We start from the raw sequence: 26,118 nt of genomic DNA, 5'->3' as shown, positions 1-26,118 counted from the left end.
AAATCAAGATGCATTTACTAGATGAGTAAAATGCCATAAGATTTTAGGTCTTGTTTTCCGGGGGAATTAATCAAAATGAAGTGAGTTTTTGCTTAAAACAAGGTCAATTATCTATAATTCAAACAGAAACAAGATTATTTTTCTGACCCCATTGGCAGACAGCAGAATGAACTCGCTTCATTTTGATTAATTCCCCCGGAAAACAAGACCTAAAATCTTATGGCATTTTACTCATCTAGTAAATGCATCTTAATTTAATTTTTTTTATATATATTTGAACTGGAAACAAGACAAAAATCCTAAGTAAGAAAAGCATTTTGTGCAGTTTCCGTGTGTGATGTAACGCACCTCATCAGAAGCGTCAGCAGAACGGATGACCTCTCACCTCTCCTGGACGGATCTTGATGTAGAAGTTATTGCGTTTGTAGGAGATCTTGAGGACTTTGGGCCAGGCGAAGCGGTTGATGCGCAGTCTGTCTCGATAGATGAGGAGTCCAGACGAACACACGCCCAACATGATCTCCACCCCCTCAGAATCCTGCCACACCATTGGATCAGAGAGGTGCCAATCATCATCACACACTCATGCACAAACATATGCCAATGATTCTCCAATTCATGAGTGGAAGCCAAACAAATCTGGCCTGAGAGACGGATAGAGAGTATTCTATCTATCTATCTATCTATCTATCTATCTATCTATCTATCTATCTATCTATCTATCTATCTATCTATCTATCTATCTATCTATCCATCCATCCATCCATCCATCCATCCATCCATCCATCCAGTATCTAGGATTGTAGAGGGATTGTGGGGAAAATGGCACAATTCACATCTCTAGTGGGTATGTTGATCAGGTCTACTGTAGGAAACCGGGTCAGAACCATGACGAAGCTTCCCGAAACTCGCTCAGAGGAAAACTGATCAGAGATCATTTAAGCATCAACGTTTCTCCTAAAATTCTTTAGGAAAGAGACGCAAATTCTTCAAAGTTTCAGTAGTTGAGGAGCAGCTCAGATCATTTGATGAGAAATGAAGTTCATCTCTGACTGCAATTTACCTTGGCAAATCTTGAGACATTATTGAGATTATTGAGGTGTTTTTCGAGATGCATAAGTGACTGGGAGAAATAACTGAGATTGTAAAGGGAATATTCATCCAAAAATGATCATTCTGGCATCATTTACTTTCCCTCATGTCGTTCAATCCTTTTTGAATTTAAAGCAGATATTTTGAGAAATGTAGTTTCGTTTAGTCCCAGCGTTCTTCAAAATATCAGCATTAAGGCGAGACACGGCAGGCAAAAACATAGTTTTTTTTTCACTGGTCAATTTGGATATTTGTCTTCAATAACACGTCTTCTTTCAGACTTGTGGTGAAAAAAAGTCAGAAATACACATTTAGGTCTTTATTTTACACACTGTGTCTGTTTGCGTCTGTAGATTTCTCATAAATTCAACAAAAGTTGCCGTTCTTAATGAACCCGCTGCTCCGCGATCTCTGTCTGCTCCTGTCATCACACACACCGCTGGAAAGCTCTCTCTCTCCTGTACAATGCTGTCGGATCCAAATATGGTCATTTCCTTTTTATCAGCAACCAATCGTGAAAGTAAAAGGGCTGAATGCGCAATCTCATTGGCTGATGATAAATCTTTAAAGACTTTTCTCTCTGAAATCTCCACTTCAGCAGCACCGACACACACCACACTCTCCAGTCTTGTACCTAGTTATATTATGAAGACATTTACAGAGGGATTTGTAAATATATTATTCCTAGCCTGATTTATATAACATTTTATTCCAAAAAACATGGCGAAAATCATTTTTTTAAGGCTATTGACAGTATATTCAGATTTACAGGATAACAGAAGTAGATATCCATAAATCCATCTGTCATTTTTTCCCATCTAATATGTGAACACAATGAAAAAATAATTTTTAACCAGGCTTTATCCAATACTCAGATTTCGTTTTTTAAAATATATGCAAATTGGCGCATATTTAATTAGACATGGCCTAATTTGCATATTTAAACATTAAATTACAGAAAACTTGAAATAAATTTTTTTCTCATCTTAATGTAGGTAATCAACTGGGAAAGTTTCATGGTGATATCTGCTAGTTAAAATGTTTACCCTATTCACCTGTAGTGTCTCGCCTTAAAGTAGGGTTATTATTGTGAACTAAACATCTCTGATCATTCAAATGAAGCTTAAACTATCATCAGGTAACTGCATTCGAGTAAATGATGACAGAATGATATTTCCGTCTGAACTCTCCCTTTAAAGATCTCTCATGTGTGGTTTCTCCGTCCCGGATCCCCAGGCGCTCCCGGTGAACGGGTTCGGCTCGCCCGTGAGCTTCGACGCTGGCGGATGAGCATGAGAAGAGGAGCAGGTTCTCGACAAACGCACATGGAGAATCTGAAGGTAACACAGTCTTTGCTCAGACAATGATTCGGTTCATGGTCATGCACAAAGACACACACACACACACAGAGACACACACATATACACCAATGCATCTTACCTCTCCTTTAGCTGGAGAAAAGCAGTGAAAGAATCGTCCTATCAACTAGATCATCCGTAAGAGGGGAAGAAGAGAAGAGCGGCTGATCTAACCGAACGTCAGCGGTCCGTCTGTTCAATAATCACTACATGAGGTGATGGATGATATGAATATCGGCAGAAGAGCTTCAGGTTCACCGAACCCATATTAAAGAAAACAAGCGTATTCAAACAAACGAGGAAATATAGAGATGCTTTATCAGCAAAATCAATATATAAGCTGATCAATCACCTAATCAACAGAAAATTGATGCTAAAACAATTTTAATGCATCATCTGATCTGGGAAATTTTACATGTAAATTCATACTTTTCCAATAATTGTAATGAAATATGGGTAACACTATATGATATGGTTGCATCTGTTAACATCAGTTAAGTAACATGAACCAACAATACTTTTAATCTCAGTTCATGTTAATTTGAACATTTATATATATTTTAGTACTGGGCAACGATTAATCACGATTTAATCGTATCCAAAATAAAAGTTTGTGTTTACATAATAAATGTGTGTGTACTGTGTATAATTATTTTATATAAATACACACACACATATATATATACAGTGAGGAAAATAAGTATTTGAACACCCTGCTATTTTGCAAGTTCTCCCACTTGGAAATCATGGAGGGGTCTGAAATTGTCATCGTAGGTGCATGTCCACTGTGAGAGACATAATCTAAAAAAAAAAAATCCAGAAATCACAATATATGATTTTTTTAACTATTTATTTGTATGATACAGCTGCAAATAAGTATTTGAACACCTGTCTATCAGCTAGAATTCTGACCCTCAAAGACCTGTTAGTCTGCCTTTAAAATGTCCACCTCCACTCCATTTATTATCCTAAATTAGATGCACCTGTTTGAGATCGTTAGCTGCATAAAGACACCTGTCCACCCCATACAATCAGTAAGAATCCAACTACTAACATGGCCAAGACCAAAGAGCTGTCCAAAGACACTACAGACAAAATTGTACACCTCCACAAGGCTGGAAAGGGCTACGGGGAAACTGCCAAGCAGCTTGGTGAAAAAAGGTCCACTGTTGGAGCAATCATTAGAAAATGGAAGAAGCTAAACATGACTGTCAATCTCCCTCGGACTGGGGCTCCATGCAAGATCTCACCTCGTGGGGTCTCAATGATCCTAAGAAAGGTGAGAAATCAGCCCAGAACTACACGGGAGGAGCTGGTCAATGACCTGAAAAGAGCTGGGACCACCGTTTCCAAGGTTACTGTTGGTAATACACTAAGACGTCATGGTTTGAAATCATGCATGGCACGGAAGGTTCCCCTGCTTAAACCAGCACATGTCAAGGCCCGTCTTAAGTTTGCCAGTGACCATTTGGATGATCCAGAGGAGTCATGGGAGAAAGTCATGTGGTCAGATGAGACCAAAATAGAACTTTTTGGTCATAATTCCACTAAACGTGTTTGGAGAAAGAAGAATGATGAGTACCATCCCAAGAACACCATCCCTACTGTGAAGCATGGGGGTGGTAGCATTATGCTTTGGGGGTGTTTTTCTGCACATGGGACAGGGCGACTGCACTGTATTAAGGAGAGGATGATCGGGGCCATGTATTGCGAGATTTTGGGGAACAACCTCCTTCCCTCAGTTAGAGCATTGAAGATGGGTCAAGGCTGGGTCTTCCAACATGACAATGACCCGAAGCACACAGCCAGGATAACCAAGGAGTGGCTCTGTAAGAAGCATATCAAGGTTCTGGCGTGGCCTAGCCAGTCTCCAGACCTAAACCCAATAGAGAATCTTTGGAGGGAGCTCAAACTCCGTGTTTCTCAGCGACAGCCCAGAAACCTGACTGATCTAGAGAAGATCTGTGTGGAGGAGTGGGCCAAAATCCCTCCTGCAGTGTGTGCAAACCTGGTGAAAAACTACAGGAAACGTTTGACCTCTGTAATTGCAAACAAAGGCTACTGTACCAAATATTAACATTGATTTTCTCAGGTGTTCAAATACTTATTTGCAGCTGTATCATACAAATAAATAGTTAAAAAATCATACATTGTGATTTCTGGATTTTTTTTTAGATTATGTCTCTCACAGTGGACATGCTCCTACGATGACAATTTCAGACCCCTCCATGATTTCCAAGTGGGAGAACTTGCAAAATAGCAGGGTGTTCAAATACTTATTTTCCTCACTGTATATATATATATGCATATGTGTGTATTTATATATATATATAAGAAATTTAGCATGTATATACTGTATATTAATTTTTATACATAATTTATATAATATATAAATACAAATATTTTATATATAAATAAATAAAAAATATTAAATATATACATGCATATGTGTGTGTATTTATATATACATAATAATTATACACAGCACACACACATATATTATGTAAACAGAAACGTTTATTTTGGATGCGATTAATCGTTGCCCAATACTAATATATTTATATATATATATATAAACTACTGAAGGTTACAAAGAAAACGACCGATTCAAGATTCTGCCAATATTCAGAGTAGATTCTTAAGCGTTTATAAATAATCCTCTTCTATCTTGACATTATGAACTATCTGGCATGTGTGGTTGTCAATATCTGGTTTGTGTCGATTGTGACCCAGAACGACCCGACCCGAATCAGAGTCACACTGAACATCTGACAGATCGACCGACACCAGAAACAGTGACAACGATAAACACTGAACACAAAACACTGAATCATGTGTGTGTGTGTGTGTGTGCTGATGATACAGACACATTTACATGCAAAATCACTTGAATCAACGACAAAAATCTCCATCAATCATGATGTGTGTGTGTGTGTGTGCGTGTGTGCGTGCGTGTGTATGTGTGTGTGTGTGTGTGTGTGTGTGCATGTGTGTGTGTGTGTGTGTGTGTGTGTGTGTGTGTGTGTGTGTGTTTCACGTGTACCTTTGCATGATGAAGGTCGACTCCATACATGGACAGTTTCTTTACATTCTCCAGAAAATGCATCTCAGCTTCGGCCGGCGTCATTCCTCTGAGAGACACACAAACACAATCGCACTGCATCATGGGAAACATGTTTGCACTGAAATCATACATCAGCACAAATTAAGCTCGAAATCATTCACAAGGCGTTTAACTTCCTCACCCTAACCGTGACTATTAAGGCATCAGGATCTGAAGTTATTAACACACAAACATGTTTTACTGTAGAATATTGATTGACACGGTTATTGAACTAAATAATCAACACAGAAACATCAATTTTTTTTAATTAAGGAAACATTCCATAACCACTGTATCGTTCTTCAATCATTATGTGAACGTTACTTCATTCCGAATCAAGAATTCTTAAAACTTTTTTTAAAGAGTAATGTTCAGACAAAAACACTGCATGAATGATGTATAAATAATGTTTTGAGAGCATTATTAAAGACCAGATAACGTTGAATGAACGTTCTATTAACGTTACTGGAGGAACGTTTGTTCATAACTTTGAGAAGGTCCGAATGTTTGACTCTGGACTCGGTTAGCAGGAGGACGAGACTCACTTGTAGTTCTTGTGCAGGTCCATGATCTTCTCCTCCATCTCTTTGGTCTGATGAGGCGCGAACCGAAACTCGCTGACGTACTCGTAGCCGTACTCGTCCGGGTCGTGATCGCCCAGCTCCGACTGAACCGTGTACGAGCCCAGGACCGTGTGTGTGGCGAACGAACACGGCAAACGGCCCGAGATGATGTCATCCCTCAGCTGCAAACACAGGTAATACCTGACGGACAGACGGACTTCGCATTATTACTATTATTATCTATTAGATACTCAGATGTTCAAAAGTTTGGGATCGGTACGATTGTTAATGTTTTAAAAGAAGTCTCTTCTGCTCATTAAAGCTGCATTTATTTGATTAAAAATACAAACAAAAAAACAGTAATATTGTGAAATATTATTACAATTTAAAATAACTGTTTTCTATTTTAATATATTTTAAAATGTCATTTATTCCTGTGATTTTCAGCATCATTACTCCAGTCTTCAGTGTCACATGATCCTTCACAAATCACTCTAATATGAGGATTTGATAAACATTTATGATTATTATCAGTGTTGAAAACAGTTGTTTAATTTTTGTTTCAGGATACTTTGATGTGAGTAGTCACTTTTGATCAATTTAATTCATCCTTGATGAATAAAAGTATTGATTTCTTTTATTTATTTCCCCCCCAAAAAATTAATTAAAATTCGTACTTCCATCTCAGATTAATGCTGTTCTTTTGAACTTTCTATTCATCAAAGAATCCTGAAATAAAAATGTACACAACTGTTTACAACACTGATAATAATCATAAATGTTTCTGGAGCATCAAATCATCATATTAGAGTGATTTGTGAAGGATCATGTGACACTGAAGACTGGAGTAATGATGCTGAAAATCACAGGAATAAATTACACTTTACTGAATATTCACATAGAAAACAGCTGATTTACACTGGAATAATATTTCATATTTTTTCTGTTTTTACTGTATTTTTAATCAAATAAACACGGCCTTGGTGAGCAGAAGAGACTTCTTTAAAAAACATAAAAAATCATACCGATCCGAAACCTTTGACTGGTAGTGTGTGTGATCGATCTGTGTGAATGAGTCGGACCTGGTGATGTCTTCAGAAAGCAGCGCCGGTTCAGGAGGATAAAACTTCACGTTAAAGGAGAAATTCCAGGCGACACCTGAAGGAAAAAACCCATGGACTTCAAACGCAGCACATATATATATATATAACCTTTATTTAAACAGGAAAAGTCCCATTGAGACACAGTCTCTTTTACAAGGGAGTCCTGTATAGCATGTTCAATCATAGCTTACAAGACAATAAATTACAATATAAAATACAAAGCAAATTTACACAAAATTTACAAAATATTTGCATGTAAAGATGCAATAAGTTTAAAATATATAAACAAACGAAATAGTGGCTAGAAGTTAATATCCACCATCAATAATTAAAGCAATTGCACATGTCCGTCCGCATATCAGATATTCTTTTTTTAAAAGCAGCTAAAGAAATTAGCGCACCAATCTTAAGTCTAGACTGGAGTTCATTCCAGGACGAAGGACCATAGTATGACAGACCCCTCTTTCCTGCTTCTGTCCTCATTCTTGGTACATTAAAAAGTAGTACATCACTAGATCTTAATCGATATGTACTTTGGGTACGAACAAATTTTAAACAAATATAAGACGGCAAGATACCTAAAATCGCTTTATAAATAAAAATGTACCAATGACGCATCCTGCGCGATTTAAGTGACGGCCAATTTACCATATTGTATAAGATGCAGTGATGCGTCTGATAGCCAGCATTTGTAATGAACCTGAGAGCCGCATGATAAAGAGGGTCTAGTATTGACAGAGTAGATGGACAAGCAAATTGATAGACGATATCCCCATAATCTATTTGAGACAGGAATAGTCCTGCAACCAGTCTTTTTCTTATAGTCCTAAAAAAGCAAGATTTTAATCTATATAAGAATGCCAGAGTGAAGACAGGACAGGTGTTTAATCGAGAGTACTTCACCTCTGATCTGCTTCTTCATGTCTTTGGAAGGATCCAGCCAGTTCTGAAACGAATCGTTCGGATGAATCACGACTCACTGAATCAGTGTTCAAAGCTTCACTGCATCTGTGTGAATCTCACTGTACCTTTTGATTCTCCACGTCACGGAAAGTGATTCCGAAGTAATCTTTCTCCAGGAGATTGAGATGTTCACAGACTTTATCGAACAGAACCTGACCTTTATCACGCTTCTGTAGAGAGAGGAATAATCATATTAAGCAGAATAAAGGGACGGGGCCTGGTTGAGTTAGTCAGTAGTGTGTTGAAACCTTCCCTGTCTCTCTGTAATGCAACACTGAAGTGAGTTAACCTGCAGTTCATCCACTGGCCACTAGAGGCCGGCTGCAGAAGAGACTCAGTCCCATAGACACGCATGTTAAAATGCCCAACTTTACAGCAGAGAAACACATGTTTACAGTCTGGAGCAAAAAGTGGTTTTGGTCTATAAAGCTAATGTTGCCCTTCATGACGACTGTGTGTGTGTGTGTGTGTGTGTGTGTGTGGGGGGGGGTTGGGGGGGGGGGGTCCTGTCGCTGCACATTTTCGACAGTCAACAGACAAAACAAATACATTTTTACCATAAACCTTCAGAATATAGATATTGAAGTTTGGTGTGTGTAAAGACTTCTGACCCAAACTCACTTTAAAGATCTACAGACACAAATAGTGTGTGTGTGTGTGTGTGTGTGAGTGTGTGTGTGTGTGTGTGTGTGAGTGAGTGTGTGTGAGTCTCACCTCCACCACGCAGGTGTGTGTGTGTGTGTGTGTGTGTGTGTGTGTGTGTGTGTGAGTGAGTGTGTGTGAGTCTCACCTCCACCACGCAGGTGTGTGTTTGTGTGTGTGAGTGTGTGTGTGTGTGTGAGTCTCACCTCTACCACGCAGGTGTGTGTGTGTGTGTGTGTGTGTGTATGTGTGTGTGTCTCACCTCCACCACGCAGGTGTGTGTGTGTGTGTGTGTGAGTCTCACCTCCACCACGCAGGTGTGTGTGTGTGTGTGTGTGAGTGTGTGTGTGTGTGAGTCTCACCTCCACCACGCAGGTGTGTGTGTGTGTGTGTGTGTGTGTGTGTGTGTGTGTGTGTGAGTGAGTGTGTGTGAGTCTCACCTCCACCACGCAGGTGTGTGTGTGTGTGTGTGAGTGTGTGTGTGTGTGTGAGTCTCACCTCTACCACGCAGGTGTGTGTGTGTGTGTGTGTGTGTATGTGTGTGTGTCTCACCTCCACCACGCAGGTGTGTGTGTGTGTGTGTGTGAGTCTCACCTCCACCACGCAGGTGTGTGTGTGTGTGTGTGTGTGAGTGTGTGTGTGTGTGTGTGTGTGAGTCTCACCTCCACTACGCAGGTGTGTGTGTGTGTGTGTGTGTGTGTGTGTGAGTCTCACCTCCACCACGCAGGTGTGTGTGTGTGTGTGTGTGTGAGTCTCACCTCCACCACGCAGGTGTGTGTGTGAGTCTCACCTCCACCACGCAGGTGTGTGTGTGTGTGTGTGTGTGTGTGTGTGTGTGTGTGTGAGTCTCACCTCCACCACGCAGGTGTGTGTGTGTGTGTGTGTGTGTGTGTGTGTGTGTGTGTGTGTGTGTGTGAGAGTCTCACCTCCACCACGCAGGTGTGTGTGTGTGTGTGTGAGTCTCACCTCCACCACGCAGGTGTGTGTGTGTGAGTGAGTGTGTGTGTGTGTGAGTCTCACCTCCACCACGCAGGTGTGTGTGTGTGAGTGAGTGTGTGTGTGTGTGAGTCTCACCTCCACCACGCAGCTGTAGTCGGAGCCATCGAGCAGTGAGATCTTGCACTGCATGTTCTTGGGTTTCCTGATCACTTTCACAGGAGATCGGGTGAGTTTGCTGGAGGAGGACCAGTGGGAGGAGCCGTCGTCCTCGGCCGGCAGCTGATTGGCTTTCCCTTGCGGGACTCCGCCCACCTCACGCTCCCCGGCCTGACGTCACAGAGAAACACACACAATCAGACACTGACACCAGTGTGTGTGTGTGTGTGTGTGTGTGTGTGTGTGTGTGTGTGTGTGTGTGTGTGTGTGTGTGCTGGTTTGACCTACATAGCATTGTCCTTATATTGTGTTGTGTATTCAGGTTTCAGGCCACGCCCCCTATATTATCAGGAATTGTTGATCCTTGTAATTCAAAACTCTAAATAAACATACTAAATGTTTTTTTTATTAAAAATGTAAAAATACAGAAAATTCTCTGTTATAGGAAGGGTTAGGGTTCTGGGATAGAAAATGTTATTAGCTCAGTAAAAACCATTATGTGTATGGAATGATAGGAATGTCTGTGTGTGTGTGTGTGTGTGTGTGTGTGTGTGTGTGTGTGTGTGTGTGTGTTATTGTTTGTTTAAGTGACTGTGACTGTGTGTGTGTTGGAGTATGTGTGTGTGAGTGAGAGAGAGAGAGAGAGATTGTATAAGTGTGAGAGAGTGTGTGTGTGTGTGTGTGTGTGTGTGAGAGAGAGAGAGATTGTATAAGTGTGAGAGAGTGTGTGTGTGTGTGTGTGTGTGTGTGTGTGTGTGTGTGTGTGTGTGTGTGTGTGTATGTGTGTGTTTGTGTGTGTGTGTGTGTGTGTGTGAGAGCATGTCGTTAATCTTGAACTTTTAGCAAAAATAAAAACAATGCGATGTATACTGTAGCGTTACCGTGACGATCAGAAGATGTACCTGTTGTTTTTTGACAGGTGTGCTGTGGGCGTCGGCCGGGGGAAGCTGGTCGCCGAGGGGTGGGGCCAAAGGGGGCGGAGCTAAAGGGGGAGGAGCCACACCGGCCTCCTGCTGCTCAGCTTTACTCTCCGTTTCTGTCGTCATGTCAGATCAAACTGTGATCAGAGACAAACACACATCAGCATCTGCAACATGATACTGAGATCACAGCAAATGAACTACTCCTTTAAATACAACTCAGCATGACCTTTGACCTCAATGTCAAGCTCTGATGTTTTAAGGTGAACTTTACTCTGAGTAAATATGAATGTGATTCTGCTCACAGACGATCAGATAAGATGAATTTAACATTCATAATCCATTTCCCACTGATTCCCGTTTGTGTGATCATGACGAATGATGCGCAGGATCATGAATATTAATGTTCACTTTGTCTTTCCTCTGTAGGACAGCGTTTAACACTGATCTGCACAGACGCTTCTGCAGACGCTCTGGATCAAAGGCATTATGGGAACGGCATTAAGATGCAGACAAAAACTGTTTTATGGCTCAACAAATGCATCTGTGTATCATGCAAACAGACAGAGAACTCTGGGATAAAGAGAGCAAAGAGCAGAAGATCAAATGAGGGAAAGGTGAGAGAATCCCATCGGATGAGGAAGATGAAAGCTCTTCATCACATCAAACAGTGCAAACAGGAAGCAGTCGCGATGCGTTTCCTGTCCTTCATTAGAATGAGTCTTTCATTTCTGTAGAGGAGGACAAATATAGATTCTGCCACTGTGGGACTCGAGTGTGTGTGTGTGTGTGTGTGTGTGTGTGAGATCTGAGACCGTCCTGCGTGAGCTGAATGAAGAATCAGTGTTTAACTCCTGAAACAGGAAGAGGCTCATCAGACTCTCGATTTTTTGTCGTCAGATGCTGGACTAGATCTCCTGAAGTGAGCGTGAGGTGTTTAACTGTGCTGGGGGTGTAAGGGTGGTTGCCAGGGTGTTGCTATGCCATTATCAAAGTCTGTTTTGATTTATTTTTAGTGTACTCCTAGGTGGTTGCTAGGGTGTTGGTATGCAGATGCAGAGGTGTTTTGAGCGTTTTTTAGTGCGTTCCTAGGTGGATGCCAGGGTGTTGCTATGCGGTTGTTAAGGTGTTCTGAGTGGTTTTTAGCGTGTTCCGAGGTGGTTGCCAGGGTGTTGCTATGCGGTTGTTAAGGTGTTCTGAGTGGTTTTTAGCGTGTTCCGAGGTGGTTGTCAGGGTGTTGCTATGCGGTTGTTAAGGTGTTCTGAGTGATTTTTAGTGTGTTCCAGGGTGGTTGCCAGGGTGTTGCTATGCGGTTGTTAAGGTGTTCTGAGTGGTTTTTAGCCTGTTCCGAGGTGGTTGCTAGGGTGTTAATATGCAGGTGCTAAAGTGTGTTTTAAGTCATTTTTAGTGTGCTTCTAGGTGGTTGCCACGGTGTTGCTATGTAATTGCAGAGGTGTTCTGAGTGGTTTTTAGTGTGTTCCGAGGTGGCTGCTATGCAGTTGCTAAAGTGTGTTCTGAGTGGTTGCTAAGGTGTTGCTATGCAGTTTCTGGAATGTTTTGAGTGTTTTTTTTTCCTAGGTGGAAGCCGGAGTGTTGCTATGCAGTTGCTAAGGCATTCTGAGTGGTTTCCAGGGTGTTGCTATGCAGTTGCTAAAGTGTGTTCTGAGTGGTTGCTAAGGTGTTGCTATGCAGTTTCTGAGATGTTTTGAGTGTTTTTTTGTTTTTTTCCTAGGTGGAAGCCGGAGTGTTGCTATGCAGTTGCTAAGGCGTTTTGAGTGGTTTCCAGGGTGTTGCTATGCAGTTGCTAAAGTGTGTTCTGAGTGGTTGCTAAGGTGTTGCTATGCAGTTTCTGAGATGTTTTGAGTGTTTTTTAGTTTTTTCCTAGGTGGAAACCGGAGTGTTGCTATGCAGTTGCTAAGGTGTTCTGAGTGGTTTCCAGGGTGTTGCTATGCGGTTGCTAAAGTGTGTTTTGAGTGATTCTTTGTGCTTCTAGGGAGTTTCTATGCAGTTGTTTATGTGATCTGAGTGGTTTTAGTGTGTTGCTGATTGTTGAAGCTCTCTGCTGATTTGGAGTTTAAAACTCAAGTCTGTTTCTGTTTTTCACGCGTGACCAGTTCCAGCAGCTTCACAGATCTCACTGTAAATGACTCTGCAGATATTCAGATGTTTCTGTGGTGCGTCTGTGATATTCAGCAGCACGTTTGTAAACTAATGAGCGTTGTGCTCATTCAGACACACTAGTTAAAAAAAAAAAAATGTATATCTGGTATCTGAGTAAGTTTTGGTTTGACTGTATTATAAGCTTTCTATCATGTCTGGGAAAACCTTGCTCTAACACATCACCATAACACGACTAAACCAACACAAGACTGCATAATAAAAATGCAATATTTCATATTTTTATAGTATTATTACCATGAAAACATACCATAGAAAACCATGCTACATATTATTAAGCATAATAATGCATGAATCCAGCATCGTATTATAGTTATTACCCTCAGATTCACCACTGAACTGCCACAATGGTTTGTTGTGGTTTCGGGTCTGAGGATCTGGTTTGGATTTAGTCTGTTAGTCCTTGAGATGTGTCTCTGTCTCTCTGCAAAGGACACGCCGGAGGCTCTCAGCCAATCAGCTGCTCCGATACAGCCATGTGTCTTCAAGAGCTCACAATGCTTTCACACACACAGACGTCACCTAAACCCTCCGTTCCTCTCTGTGATCTAGAACACGCCGGCGACTCATAAACCAGCACTGACACCGCAGTGAGATCCCCCTCATGCATTATTCATGAGTCCAGTATTCATCAAGAATAACTCCTGAACTTTATTATTGTGTTCTGATCTCAATCAGTGCTGGCAGGTCAAAAACACAGAAACACCTCAGTGATGTGATCAGAAATATTAATAATTTAACCGCACATTATCTTCTTATTGAGATTTGTTTGAATCACACAAAGATAAACTCATAGCTTTCAGAGATGATCAAGTGAGTGAGTAATCAATAAATCAATCATTATTCTAATCTCATGACAATCAATTAAGTACATCTGATTCTCATTACTTTAAAGCCAAAAAATATTATTTATAAAGTTATAAAAGTATATATTTTTTTATAAATATTTTGGCAGTATTTGTTGTACTGATTTTAATTCATGTGAATATCAATTTAAAAAAACATTGTATTGCAGTAACAAGAACATAATTTGAATCACCATTAATAACGACAATTATAAATGTAAAGTTAAAACATCTAGATGTATCACAGTATGCGGTTGCTAGGGTGTTCTGAGTGGTTTTAGTGTGTTGCTAGGGTTTTCCTACGCAGTTGCTAAGGTGTTTGAGTAATTTTTTTGGTGTGTTCCTAGGTGCTTGCAAAGGGTGTTGCTATGCAGTTTCTAAGGTGCTCTGATCCATTTGAATGTGTTCCTAGGTGGTTGCTAGGGTGTTGCTAAGCAGTTTCTGAGGTGTTCTGCATGGTTTTTAGTTGGGTGTTCCTAGGTGATTTCTAGGGTGTTGCTATGCAGTTGCTATGGTGTTCTGAGTAATTTAGGTGTGTTCCTAGGTGGTTGCTAGGGTGTTGCTATGTAGCTGCTAAGGTCTTCTGCATATATTTTAGTAGGGTGTTACTGTGTGGTTGCTAGGGTGTTGCTATACAGCTGATAAGGTGTTCTGGGTAATTTGAGTGTGTTCCTAGGAGGTTGCCATGGTGTTGTTATACAGCTGCTAAGGTGTTCGGCATTGATCTTAGTAGGGTGTTTCTAGGTGATTGCTAGGGTGTTGCTATGCAGTTGCTAAAGTGTTCTGAGTAATTTTTGTGTGTTCCTAGGTGGTTGCTAGGGTGTTGCTATGTAGCTGCTAAGGTGTTCTGCATGGATTTTAGTAGGGTGTTCCTAGGTGATTGCTAGGGTGTTGCTATGCAGTTGCTAGGGTGCCCTGAGTGGTTTTTAGTGTGTTACTGGGTGGTTGTATAACATGAACATTCATAATGAATAATGTAATGAATATAAAATGCAAAAGAAATATAATAATAATTAATGGAATTAAAATAGGATACTCATTTTCTTTATAAAAAAAATTTTTTGTATTTTTCCTTTTGATTTTGGGATGAGATATGTGAAATAATTCACATTAATGTATAAAGTCCTTTTGTTCCTGAACACAGAACTGTCCGATAAGAGCGACGAGAACCAGAACAATCCCTGAATCTAGGCCGAGTTGAGCGGCGCTCTGAATTACAGTCAGAAATAGAAGCTGTTCTTCCGTCTGATCTCACGAGACGTCTGCTAAACGAGGGACAGACAAACATTTGTACGGCTGTCACCGTACGAGCTTTCTGAGATTGAAATCTCATAGTGCAGGAACAATGAACATCAAATCCCACAAACTGACCTTTAGATCTGCAGCGTTTCTATGCACGTTAAAACAATAAATGAGCTGAGCATGAGCTGTAATCAATGCCAACATTCATTATGTCTGCTTAACTGAATAAATGACGTGTCAGCAGCCGCCTTCAGTGAGTTTGATGAAAACAATACACATCAATCCACTGTAGATGAGTTATGATGATGCTGGTTATGGCTAATAATGTCCTATTGATTATTAATAATAAGAGTAGACATTACACAGTTGTTGACTGTCAATGCTGTACTTTTATGCCATTTTATACACCCTGCATTTCTGCATATAAATAAAAAATTCACATGAATATTAATCATCAGTTCTCTTCCCAAAGAAATCCTAAAGGAATGCAAGTGGAATTTCTATCATCAATAACTGTATTTTTCAGATCGTATTTGACCTGCTTGTGATGTTATGACATCCGAATTTTGCTAAATAAACATCATTCCTGTCAGTGTATTTCTCACCTCGCACACACACACACACACTGTAAGTTCTGCGGGCTTCATCGCGTCATCACGGCCGCGAGTGACATCACGCCGGCATTTCGCGTGCACGCGCAGGCCACACCCACCGCATTGCAGAACCACAAAAATGAAACCGGTACCAGCGAAGTTCATAAACTCACATCATGTGACCACGAAACCCGCAGATGCACAACATACAGATGCATCACATACAGTCATATAGACGAGGAGAGCGCGCGCGAGGGATTCAATGACAGGCACGCGCTTGTGTGTCATCATGATGACTGTCAATCAAATTCCACACACTTATAAATCTATTTCTATGAGTTCTGCTTAATGATTAAGGACACACACACACACACACACACACACACACACACATAAATGATGCAGCTGTGGTGTTACTCCCATTGCACGCACACACACACACACACGAGACTGAAGGATGAACGGGTGTTTACCGGCTCTGATGATGATGCTGCTGCTTCCCGGTGCGCGAGACGACAGACTGACTGCACACACACACACACACACACACACTCCCGTACTGCGCATCACACACTCGAACAGCTTTATTTAGGCACTAGAGGCTGATCCTCCTGTAGTAAATGCGTGTAAACTCACCCGTGTCCTGAAGCTCCGGTCACTAGTGTCGGTCTGGTGTGTGTGTGTGTGTATGTGTGTCGGTCGAGTTCAGAGCAGTGCAGAACACACAGGGTTAAACCAGTGTGCTGACTCATCACTAATATCTATAGCTCACTGTATTTATCACACACGCGCACGCACACACACACACACACACACACACTGAAATACACGAACGTAAAAAAATACATTATAATTTTTTTTTTTATAGTAGGCAACAATAACACGTTTGTGATATCTTTAGGACCAACCAAACCCTAATCCTACCCTAACCCTAAATGTATAATTACACTGTAACAATGAAACCTTAAAATAAAGTGTAACCCTTACAGTGTAATTATATATTTCAGTAGGCTACTGAGTAATATTAATTAACTACATGTACTTACTATAGAGTTAGGGTAGGATTAGGGTTTGGTTGAGGGTTAGTTGCATGTAATTTTGCATAATTTACTGTTATTACTATGGTAAGTACATATGTAACAAGGACACTGTAAAATAAAGTGTTACCGAACATACTTCTGTAATTTCGGACGCAGCCAAAGCCAAAGTCACATGAAATGATATTTGCACTAGTCTTTTCTTTCCTATTGTTCCATAAATCCGAATGAAACGCTTCTGGAACAGGAACAAATGTGGGCGGGGCTTGATTGTGTCTGTGGGGAATTGATTGGATGGTTGTGGTTTGCTATTGGTGGATCTCATGTGAGTGACAGGTTGCCCCGCCCTCGTCATCAGAGAAGAGAAGAGATGAAGAGAGAGGGAAAGATATTCTGATTCAAGATTACCATCCGAGGTAACAACATAATTCAGCCTTGATACATGTGTCATGTGACCATGTGTCACTTTAAACACACGGGTTTACCACAAGCTGTGATTTCTGCCATCTGCATCCGTCTGTGATCCTCAGAAGAGCGTTCAACACACACACACACACACACACACACACACACACACACACACACGTCTCCCTGCTGCTCCTTTAATGGCAGAGGGTCTGATGTGCATGTAGATGAGTCCTGCCTTCCCATCATGCATCTGCACAAGGACACACACAGCATCAGTCTGACAGAGCAGAAGCGCATCACAGACGACGAGTTCAGGCCAGCTGTCAATCACACGTCAAACGTCACTCTGATTGGCTGCTGTTTCATTAATGCATCTACATTAGGGGTGTAACAGTATATAGTGTCACAATATATCACAATACAAAAATGCAATAATATGTATCATGGATAGTTCACACAAAATAAAAATTACTGTGTGAGAAAAAACTCATGTTTTCAGAGTTTTAGTGTCAGAACTACATTAAATATATATAATGTTGAATATAATGTATAATAATGTAATGTGGGAATATTTGTGGCTCCTGATAATGATATATCAAATATCTGATGTTCCCAGTAAAAGTGTCCTACATTATTAAATATATCTAGTCAGTGACAGAGATCAAGCATATTCATCTACAATAATTCAGTATTTTCAGCTTCAGAATCATGAATATTGTTATTCTGGTGTCTCTATTGTCCTGTGCTTTGGGTTTCAGCACCAAGTCCAAGACTATTCATTTACACACACAATGTAATATCAAATTTAGCACTTTAATCAACAGTTAATTTTTATTTAACAAAGTTAAGTTAATTTATCATATGTCTTTGAGTATCGCAATAATATAGTTTCGTGAGTTCAGTATCGGGATATGAGGGAATCGTTACACCCGTAATCTTCATTCTCTGATAATCTTCTGAACACCAGAGAGAGAGTGTGAGTATGGTATGTGTGTGTGTGTGTGTGTGTGTGTGTGTGTGTGTGTGTGTGTGTGTGTGTGTGTGTGTGTGTGTGTAAACTCATTTGCTGCTTGGCTGGTTTGTGGATGTCAGGCGGGTTGATCGGTGTGTAATCGGGAGCGTCTCGAACTCTCGAGCTTCTAACAAACACAACACTGAGACACAACAGCTCTGAGAAGAAGAAGAGTAATGCTGAGAGATCTGACGTCTCGTCCTTCATCTGAGTCACGAGCATAAGCTCTATATGTTGAGTCTTCTTTACTAACAGCCATTATCACTGAGATTCTGTTTTATGATGATGAAGATGCAGAAATTACTCACAATCAAACATCAGGCAGAGCAGAAAAGAAGAGCACTAGAATAGAGTAAACACATTTAAATGAAAAACAAAAGCTCTTGCAGTGAGGGCTGGACGGGGCTTGGGCCAGTACAATCACCTAGCAACACCCTAGCAACCACCTAGAAACCATTCAGAACACCCTAGCAATGAACCAGAACTCCATAGCAACGCCCTGGCAACCACCCAGAAACGATTCAGAACACCCTGATGACCACCCAGAACATCATAGTAACACCTTGGCAACCACCTAGAAACCATTCAGAACACCCCAGCAACCATCTAGAAACCACTCAGAATCCCCTAGCAATGAACCAGAACTCCATAGCAACGCCCTGGCAACTACCCAGAAATGATTCAGAACACCCTGGTGACCACCCAGAACACCATAGCAACACCCTGGCAACCACCTAGAAACCATTCAGAACACCCTAGCAACCATCTAGAAACCACTCAGAACACCCCAGCAATGAGCAAGATCTCCATAGCAATGCCCTGGCAACCACCCAGAACACCATAGCAACACCCTGGCAACAACCTAGAAACCATTCAGAACACCCTAGCAACCATCTAGAAACCACTCAGAACACCCTAGCAATGAGCAAGACCTCCATAACAACGCCTTGGTAACCACCCAGAACACCATAGCAACACCTTGGCAACCACCTAGAAACCATTCAGAACACGGCAAGGCAAGTTACACACTTCATACACTATGGTAACTCAAAGTGCTTTACACAGAAAGGAATTAAAATAATCACAAAATGAAAGCAAGGAAAATTAAAACAGTTGTAAAAGGAATTAAAAGAGTAAAACTATGATACACATAGATAAACTTCATACATAAACTTGTATCATATTTTTCACAGCTCCCAGTTTTACTCTGAGATTTTCCCATGTCGATTGTACTGTGTTTGTGGTGTTCTTAGAACACCCTAGCAACCACTCAGAACACCCTAGCAATGAGCCAGAACTCCATAGCAATGCCCTGGCAACCACCTAGAACACCATAGCAACACCCTAGCAACCACCCAGAGGACTCCAGCAGTGCAGTGGTGAGTTCGCCACAGGAAAACACCAATCTAGTCGGTCTCTGTTGCAGTGTACACTCGATCAACTGGGTCAAGACATGAACAGTGTGTGTAAATGTGTGTTTGCCGTCACAAGCGCTCAGATCAGATGTGATCCAGACGGATTACTGACGTGCTGCAAACGCTCTAATCTCTGGCTGGACTCTAAGCGCATCAGTGCTTGCGTTCACAGACATGTGCTTCTGATCAAACCATCAAAACACCTCTGATCATAAACATACATTACCCATCATGCATGTCCTTCACTGCACGGCATTCTGGGTACTGATGGAGTTACACACAGTATATAATCCAAGGTTAGTTGAATGACAGCATCTGTGACGAGTTCAACTCCTGTCAATCACTCCAAACTAATCAAGATCACAGGAACACATCAATAAAACCCAAAAGGAGATGTTTTGAAGAGCGTTGAGGACAAACAACTTTGGACCCCATTGACTTCCATTGTATGGAGACATTTCTCAAAATATCTTCTTTGGTGTTCGGAAGAATGAAAAGCAAACAGCCTTGAATCAACATGAGTAAATGATGACAGAATGATCATTTTTGTGCCTAAAAAAGCACACAAAATAGTTTAATTATTAATTATAGTCACATTTTTGTATTGTTTATAAAATAGTATTGAGATTTGAGACGTAAACACACTAGGTTTTAGCATGGCAGACCAGTGTCAAATAATCACTTATTAGCTTTCAGTATTTCAGTAGTTCCAACTCACAAAGATTACACCTCAAATTACATATTTTGCTGAATAATTAAAGTGATTAAAGTCGCCCTGTAGACAATAACTGTATCTCTTAAAACTCATCTTTGATCATTAAAATTACATATTTAAACGTTTTCCTCTTATAATATCTTGAATGTAACTCGACACCCTTGCCTCATTTAGTATGCGCAGTTCTATGAATATGCAAATGAGCCCCGCCTCCACTCACTCACTCAGCTCAGAGATCCACTGGTTGACGATCACACGTTGATCTGATTGGTTACAAGGTAGTTTGTGACGTCAGAAACACCAGCGATTTCAAAGCGTGTTTTTGAGACTGTCTTTGGTTCACTGCAGTTTTAAGGAGGAAATACTCAGCAATGGTGTCGACTTATGAACTTACACATGCTTTGTCTTAAAGCAGATTAAAAACACCACATAGACACATAAACTACATTAAAAGCTGGATTCTCCACAGCAAAAGCTTCATATATCTGCTTATAAACAGGAACAGCTTTCCCTAAACTCTTCCATTATAAGAGAATTACTGCATGACATTCATGTTTGTTTGTTTGTTTGTTCGTTTAGACCGAAGGACCGGTCAGAATGATTTCCAGGAGTAAACAGACGCGCGTCTCAGATGACACACAGATCTTAACGCTAGTGTTGAACCTGGAGCATCAGGAGGACAACACACACGAACGAGTCGAGCTTTATTCTCTGAACACACCAGATGAGAGCCTGAGCTCAGATGCACATCGTCTACAGGGAAAACCAGAGGTCAGATCTCAGAAACTGATGAATATAAACATGTGCAGCTGCACTGCGAGAGTGTGTGTGTGTGTGTGTGTGTGTGTTTCACACAGTAATGACTGTCGAAAGAGAATGATTTTACACAGAACAACCCACACACTTCTCGAACTCACAGTTTATTTCTGTCCCCTACAGTCAGAGTTATCAACCCGTGAGATTCTCACAGCGTCAGACGAGAGATTCGGCCTCACGCTGACCCAAACGCTCCAGCAAACACACACACACACACACACACACACACACACACACACACACACATACGCACACACACACACACACACACACACACACACACACACGCACGCACACACACACACACGCACGCACGCACACACACACACACACACACACACACACACACACACACGCACACACACACACACGCACACACGCACACGCACACGCACACACACACACACACACACATCACGGCTCTGTCTGTAATCCAGTCCTCACGACTAAACCTCTGAACACCAGCGATCGCAGATACACTTCAGGACAGTGTATATATTTATATGTATATATATTTATGTTAATTAAAATAAAGAAGTTTTACTGAAATAAAATTGAGAAGTATTGAATAAAAACATAAAATGTTTGTATAAATATTAAGTATAAATATTTTTTGAAAAAAAGTCAAATTAATCAATTAATAATTTTATAAAATAATTTTTATATATTAGTAAAACTTAAACTTAAAACTTCAACAAGACACTTCTAATTTTTGTGTAGTTTAAGATAAAGAACTAAAATTACAAAAAATAAATATATATACTAAAATAAACAAAATCATAAGTTTATATATATAAACTGTAATATATATATATATATATATATATATATATGAACAAAATTGCTCAAATTTGAACTAAAATGTATTAAAACTAATTGACTTTGCAACTAATATATATATGTGTGTGTGTGTGTGTGTGTGTATACATACACACATTACTAAGCCTTCATTTTAATTTTAGTTAAAGCTAATAAACTAATAAAAAATGAAAAACACTAAATTACTGAAGGGTTAACTCAGATTAAAATGAAGGCAGAAAATATAACAATAAAACCTAACTCAAAATATTACAATAGTATATTAATGATACTAAAACAACATTTCTGGGAAGTTCAGGAAGCTTCATCAATTCCAGCTTAAGTCATAAACCCAGAAAGATTAAGAATTAATTTGGAAAAGTAGAAAGCTTTGCATTCCTTTACAAGGAAAATTGATATTTGAACATACAGTATGAAAAAAAACAAGACAGATGTGCAATAAGAGCTGAATATATATATATATATGACATTCCTCCTCCAGCTTTTCATCGTACTGAAACCTCTGGAAGAAGATTCACACACACGAGTCTCATTATCAGTCAATGAATCCCAGCGCTGTGATCATGTGGAAACACAGCGAACATCACAATCATCCAATCACACACTTCACTGCAGGACATTCAGAAGCTCAGAGATGATTTGAAAAGCATTAACATGAACATGGAGCAGCTCACATTCGCACTGAGCCTCGATCTGTGTGCAATGAGCAGAAATCTCCAGTTCATCACGAGAGATGTTCAGTAAAGCTTGTCAGACGAGTAAAACAGACGGGTCAATCTCACAGTGAGCTGGAAGATGCTCAGATTCTTCTATCATTTATGCAATAAATGCATCCAGAAGCTTCTACTCATCAGCATAATGGAGCTCTGGACTGAAGAACAGACTCTGAGTTATAATACACGATCAATACTGATTATATGGCTGAAGTGTCTGGCGCCGGAGCTGCAGGTCTTCAGGGGAACCCAAAGAAAACAAGAACTCAGACAGCTAGAGAGACGCTCACACACTTCTCTTGTTAATCTCTCTGCGTTGTAAAACTGGAGCGTTTGTGGATTTTAATCCAGAGCAGATCAGCAGATTAAATCTCAGTCAGAGAGGTTAACATCAGGACAAGCCCAGATGTTTGAACTGCATCTGTTTATTCCCAGCGGACAGGGAACGTTCTCCAGTAGCATTAGGAGAACCTTCGTGCAAAGTGAGCTGGTCTTTAGTAATATTCAGACGTAACACTCAATGTTTGCAGAATGATAAAAAGTAACGTTCCATTAATGTTTGCAGAATGATAAAAAGTAACGTTCCATTAATGTTTGCAGAATGATAAAAAGTAACGTTCTATTAATGTTTGCAGAATGATAAAAAGTAACGTTCTATTAATGTTTGCAGAATGATAAAAAGTAACGTTCTATTAATGTTTGTAGAATGATAAAAAGTAACGTTCTATTAATGTTTGCAGAATGATAAAAAGTAACGTTCCATTAATGTTTGCAGAATGATAAAAAAGTAACGTTCTATTAATGTTTGCAGAATGATAAAAAGTAACGTTCTATTAATGTTTGCAGAATGATAAAAAGTAACGTTCTATTAATGTTTGCAGAATGATAAAAAGTAACGTTCTATTAATGTTTGCAGAATGATAAAAAGTAACGTTCCATTAATGTTTGTAGGATGATAAAAAGTAACGTTCCATTAATGTTTGCAGGATGATAAAAAGTAACGTTCGATTAATGTTTGCAGAATGATAAAAAGTAATGTTCTATTAATGTTTGTAGAATGATAAAAAGTAACGTTCCGTTAATGTTTGCAGGATGATAAAAAGTAACGTTCTGTTAATGTTTGCAGGATGATAAAAAGTAACGTTCCATTAATGTTTGCAGAATGATAAAAAGTAACGTTCTATTAATGTTTGCAGAATGATAAAAAGTAACGTTCTATTAATGTTTGCAGAATGATAAAAAGTAACGTTCTATTAATGTTTGCAGAATGATAAAAAGTAACGTTCTATTAATGTTTGCAGAATGATAAAAAGTAACGTTCTATTAATGTTTGCAGAATGATAAAAAGTAACGTTCTATTAATGTTTGCAGAATGATAAAAAGTAACGTTCCATTAATGTTTGCAGAATGATAAAAAGTAACGTTCTATTAATGTTTGCAGAATGATAAAAAGTAACGTTCTATTAATGTTTGCAGAATGATAAAAAGTAACGTTCTATTAATGTTTGCAGAATGATAAAAAGTAACATTCCATTAATGTTTGTAGAATGATAAAAAGTAACGTTCCATTAATGTTTGCAGAATGATAAAAAAGTAACGTTCTATTAATGTTTGCAGAATGATAAAAAGTAACGTTCTATTAATGTTTGCAGAATGATAAAAAGTAACGTTCTATTAATGTTTGCAGAATGATAAAAAGTAACGTTCTATTAATGTTTGCAGAATGATAAAAAGTAACGTTCCATTAATGTTTGTAGGATGATAAAAAGTAACGTTCCATTAATGTTTGCAGGATGATAAAAAGTAACGTTCTATTAATGTTTGCAGAATGATAAAAAGTAACGTTCTATTAATGTTTGTAGAATGATAAAAAGTAACGTTCCATTAATGTTTGCAGAATGATAAAAAGTAACGTTCTGTTAATGTTTGCAGGATGATAAAAAGTAACGTTCCATTAATGTTTGCAGAATGATAAAAAGTAACGTTCTATTAATGTTTGCAGAATGATAAAAAGTAACGTTCTATTAATGTTTGTGAAATTATAAAAAGTAACATTCTGTTAACGTTTGCAGAATGATACAATTATTATTTCAAACGCTATTAAAATTCTCAACTCCACAAGCGATAAACCAAATGACAGTGGCATGAACTGTATTATTATATCTATGTAATGTGAATAAGTCTGTGTTTTTGTTCTTGTTTTTTCTGTACTACTGCTTGTACAGTTATATTATGTGCTGGTGAGCCAAAGACAATTCTTCACATTGGTGGACAATAAAGACATACAATATAATACAATAAAAAATAACATTCCCATAGTGTTTGCAGAATGATAACAGAATTTCCCCATGTTTTCTCTAATGTTCACATAACCAAAAGAAAATTATGTTCAGAAAAAATCAGGTTTTCGAAACTTAACAAGAACGTTCTTTGAATATATTTGTGTTAGCTGTGTTCCTTGTAAAGCTTTGATTTGCTGAAGAGATCTATCAGACTTATGATCTATATTTGGCTGCAAACACAAGCAGAGATGATGATCTTTTGACTTGTAGGCAGAATAAAACACATAAACTCACCGTTAGGACACATCCAGGCCGAGTCCACATCACAGTCCAGGTCCAGATGAGTCGACAGAGAAGAGAGAAATATGACAGCATATGATTTATTGACACTATAAACACAATAGAATCAGACTCGGCTCGGTTCTGGACTGTTGATGCGCGTTCTGGAGGCGCGCGGGACCATCTGTGGTGTCGGGCGCGCGCACAACATTCCTGTCTGCATGGAATCTGTCATTTAATATTCTCATGGATTCAGTTACAGATATAAATAACCATCAACACACGCGTTCAGCAGAACACACAGAGAAACACGGAGATAGAATAGAGTATTAAACAGCAAGTAGAGCCGCTAATGTGAATGAACACGTTCATTAATGAAGCTCTTCAGCTGTGTGTGTGTGTGTGTGTGTGTGTGTTCAGCAGAACTAACTAAATCCCTCAGTAACGACAAACAGCCGCAACGCGCATCATAAACACAAACACCAGACACACACTGATGTGTTTCTATACATCACAACAGAAAAGAGAGAAACACTCGTACCTTTTATTTATTCACTTTTACTCCTTCAACTCCTCCTGATGCAATAATCCAGAAACTGTGAAGATGAAGATCAGATGGAGATGAAGATGAAGAGGAGCTTCGGTGCTGAGAGAAAGATGTTCAGCGGCAGACAAATGACCACACCCACTTATGCTAATGAGCCTCGCCACAGCGCATCCTGATTGGCTCGCACTGCTGTCAGTCAGACTCAGATTAATAACAACATCTGCTCTATCAGAAAACATCAAGCTGATGAAGATTCAAGGCGAGGGTATTTTTGTTAAATTTACCAGAGATTTCTGAGTGAGTGATTCCAGCTCTTGTGATAAAGAGATATTTCAGTTTTTCTACTTCAAAATGTCATGTTTAATTTAATGTTACTTG

The 26,118-nt window shown here is 39.6% G+C and overlaps 1 protein-coding gene across 11 annotated transcripts in view; it reads right to left on the bottom strand.

Moving 5' to 3' along the window:
• epb41l3a (erythrocyte membrane protein band 4.1-like 3a) overlaps window positions 1–25,866 on the bottom strand; it is a 56,398-nt gene extending 30,532 nt beyond the window's left edge. For 5 of the 11 annotated variants that reach the window (XM_084399390.1, XM_084399384.1, XM_084399382.1 and 2 more), the window contains exons 1-10: window positions 16,334–16,404; window positions 10,822–10,976; window positions 9,899–10,090; window positions 8,248–8,352; window positions 8,123–8,165; window positions 7,199–7,274; window positions 6,099–6,317; window positions 5,494–5,581; window positions 2,533–2,577; window positions 386–538 (exon numbers count right to left, since the gene is read on the bottom strand). In XM_084399390.1, the coding sequence (XP_084255516.1) occupies window positions 386–538; window positions 2,533–2,577; window positions 5,494–5,581; window positions 6,099–6,317; window positions 7,199–7,274; window positions 8,123–8,165; window positions 8,248–8,352; window positions 9,899–10,090; window positions 10,822–10,965 (1,065 nt within the window). In that variant the 5' untranslated portion in view covers window positions 10,966–10,976; window positions 16,334–16,404. Of the gene's footprint in view, window positions 1–385; window positions 539–2,532; window positions 2,578–5,493; window positions 5,582–6,098; window positions 6,318–7,198; window positions 7,275–8,122; window positions 8,166–8,247; window positions 8,353–9,898; window positions 10,091–10,821; window positions 10,977–16,170; window positions 16,266–16,333; window positions 16,405–25,734 lie in introns of those variants that run through there. The other 6 variants (XM_084399389.1, XM_084399383.1, XM_084399392.1 and 3 more) reach the window with 5 other exon arrangements.
• Between the last annotated feature and the right edge of the window lie 252 nt (window positions 25,867–26,118).

Source organism: Rutilus rutilus, assembly GCF_951802725.1.
Source record: "Rutilus rutilus genome assembly, chromosome: 24".
Classification (NCBI taxonomy): Eukaryota; Metazoa; Chordata; class Actinopteri; order Cypriniformes; family Leuciscidae; genus Rutilus; species Rutilus rutilus.
This window is presented reverse-complemented; position numbering and strand designations above follow the sequence as displayed.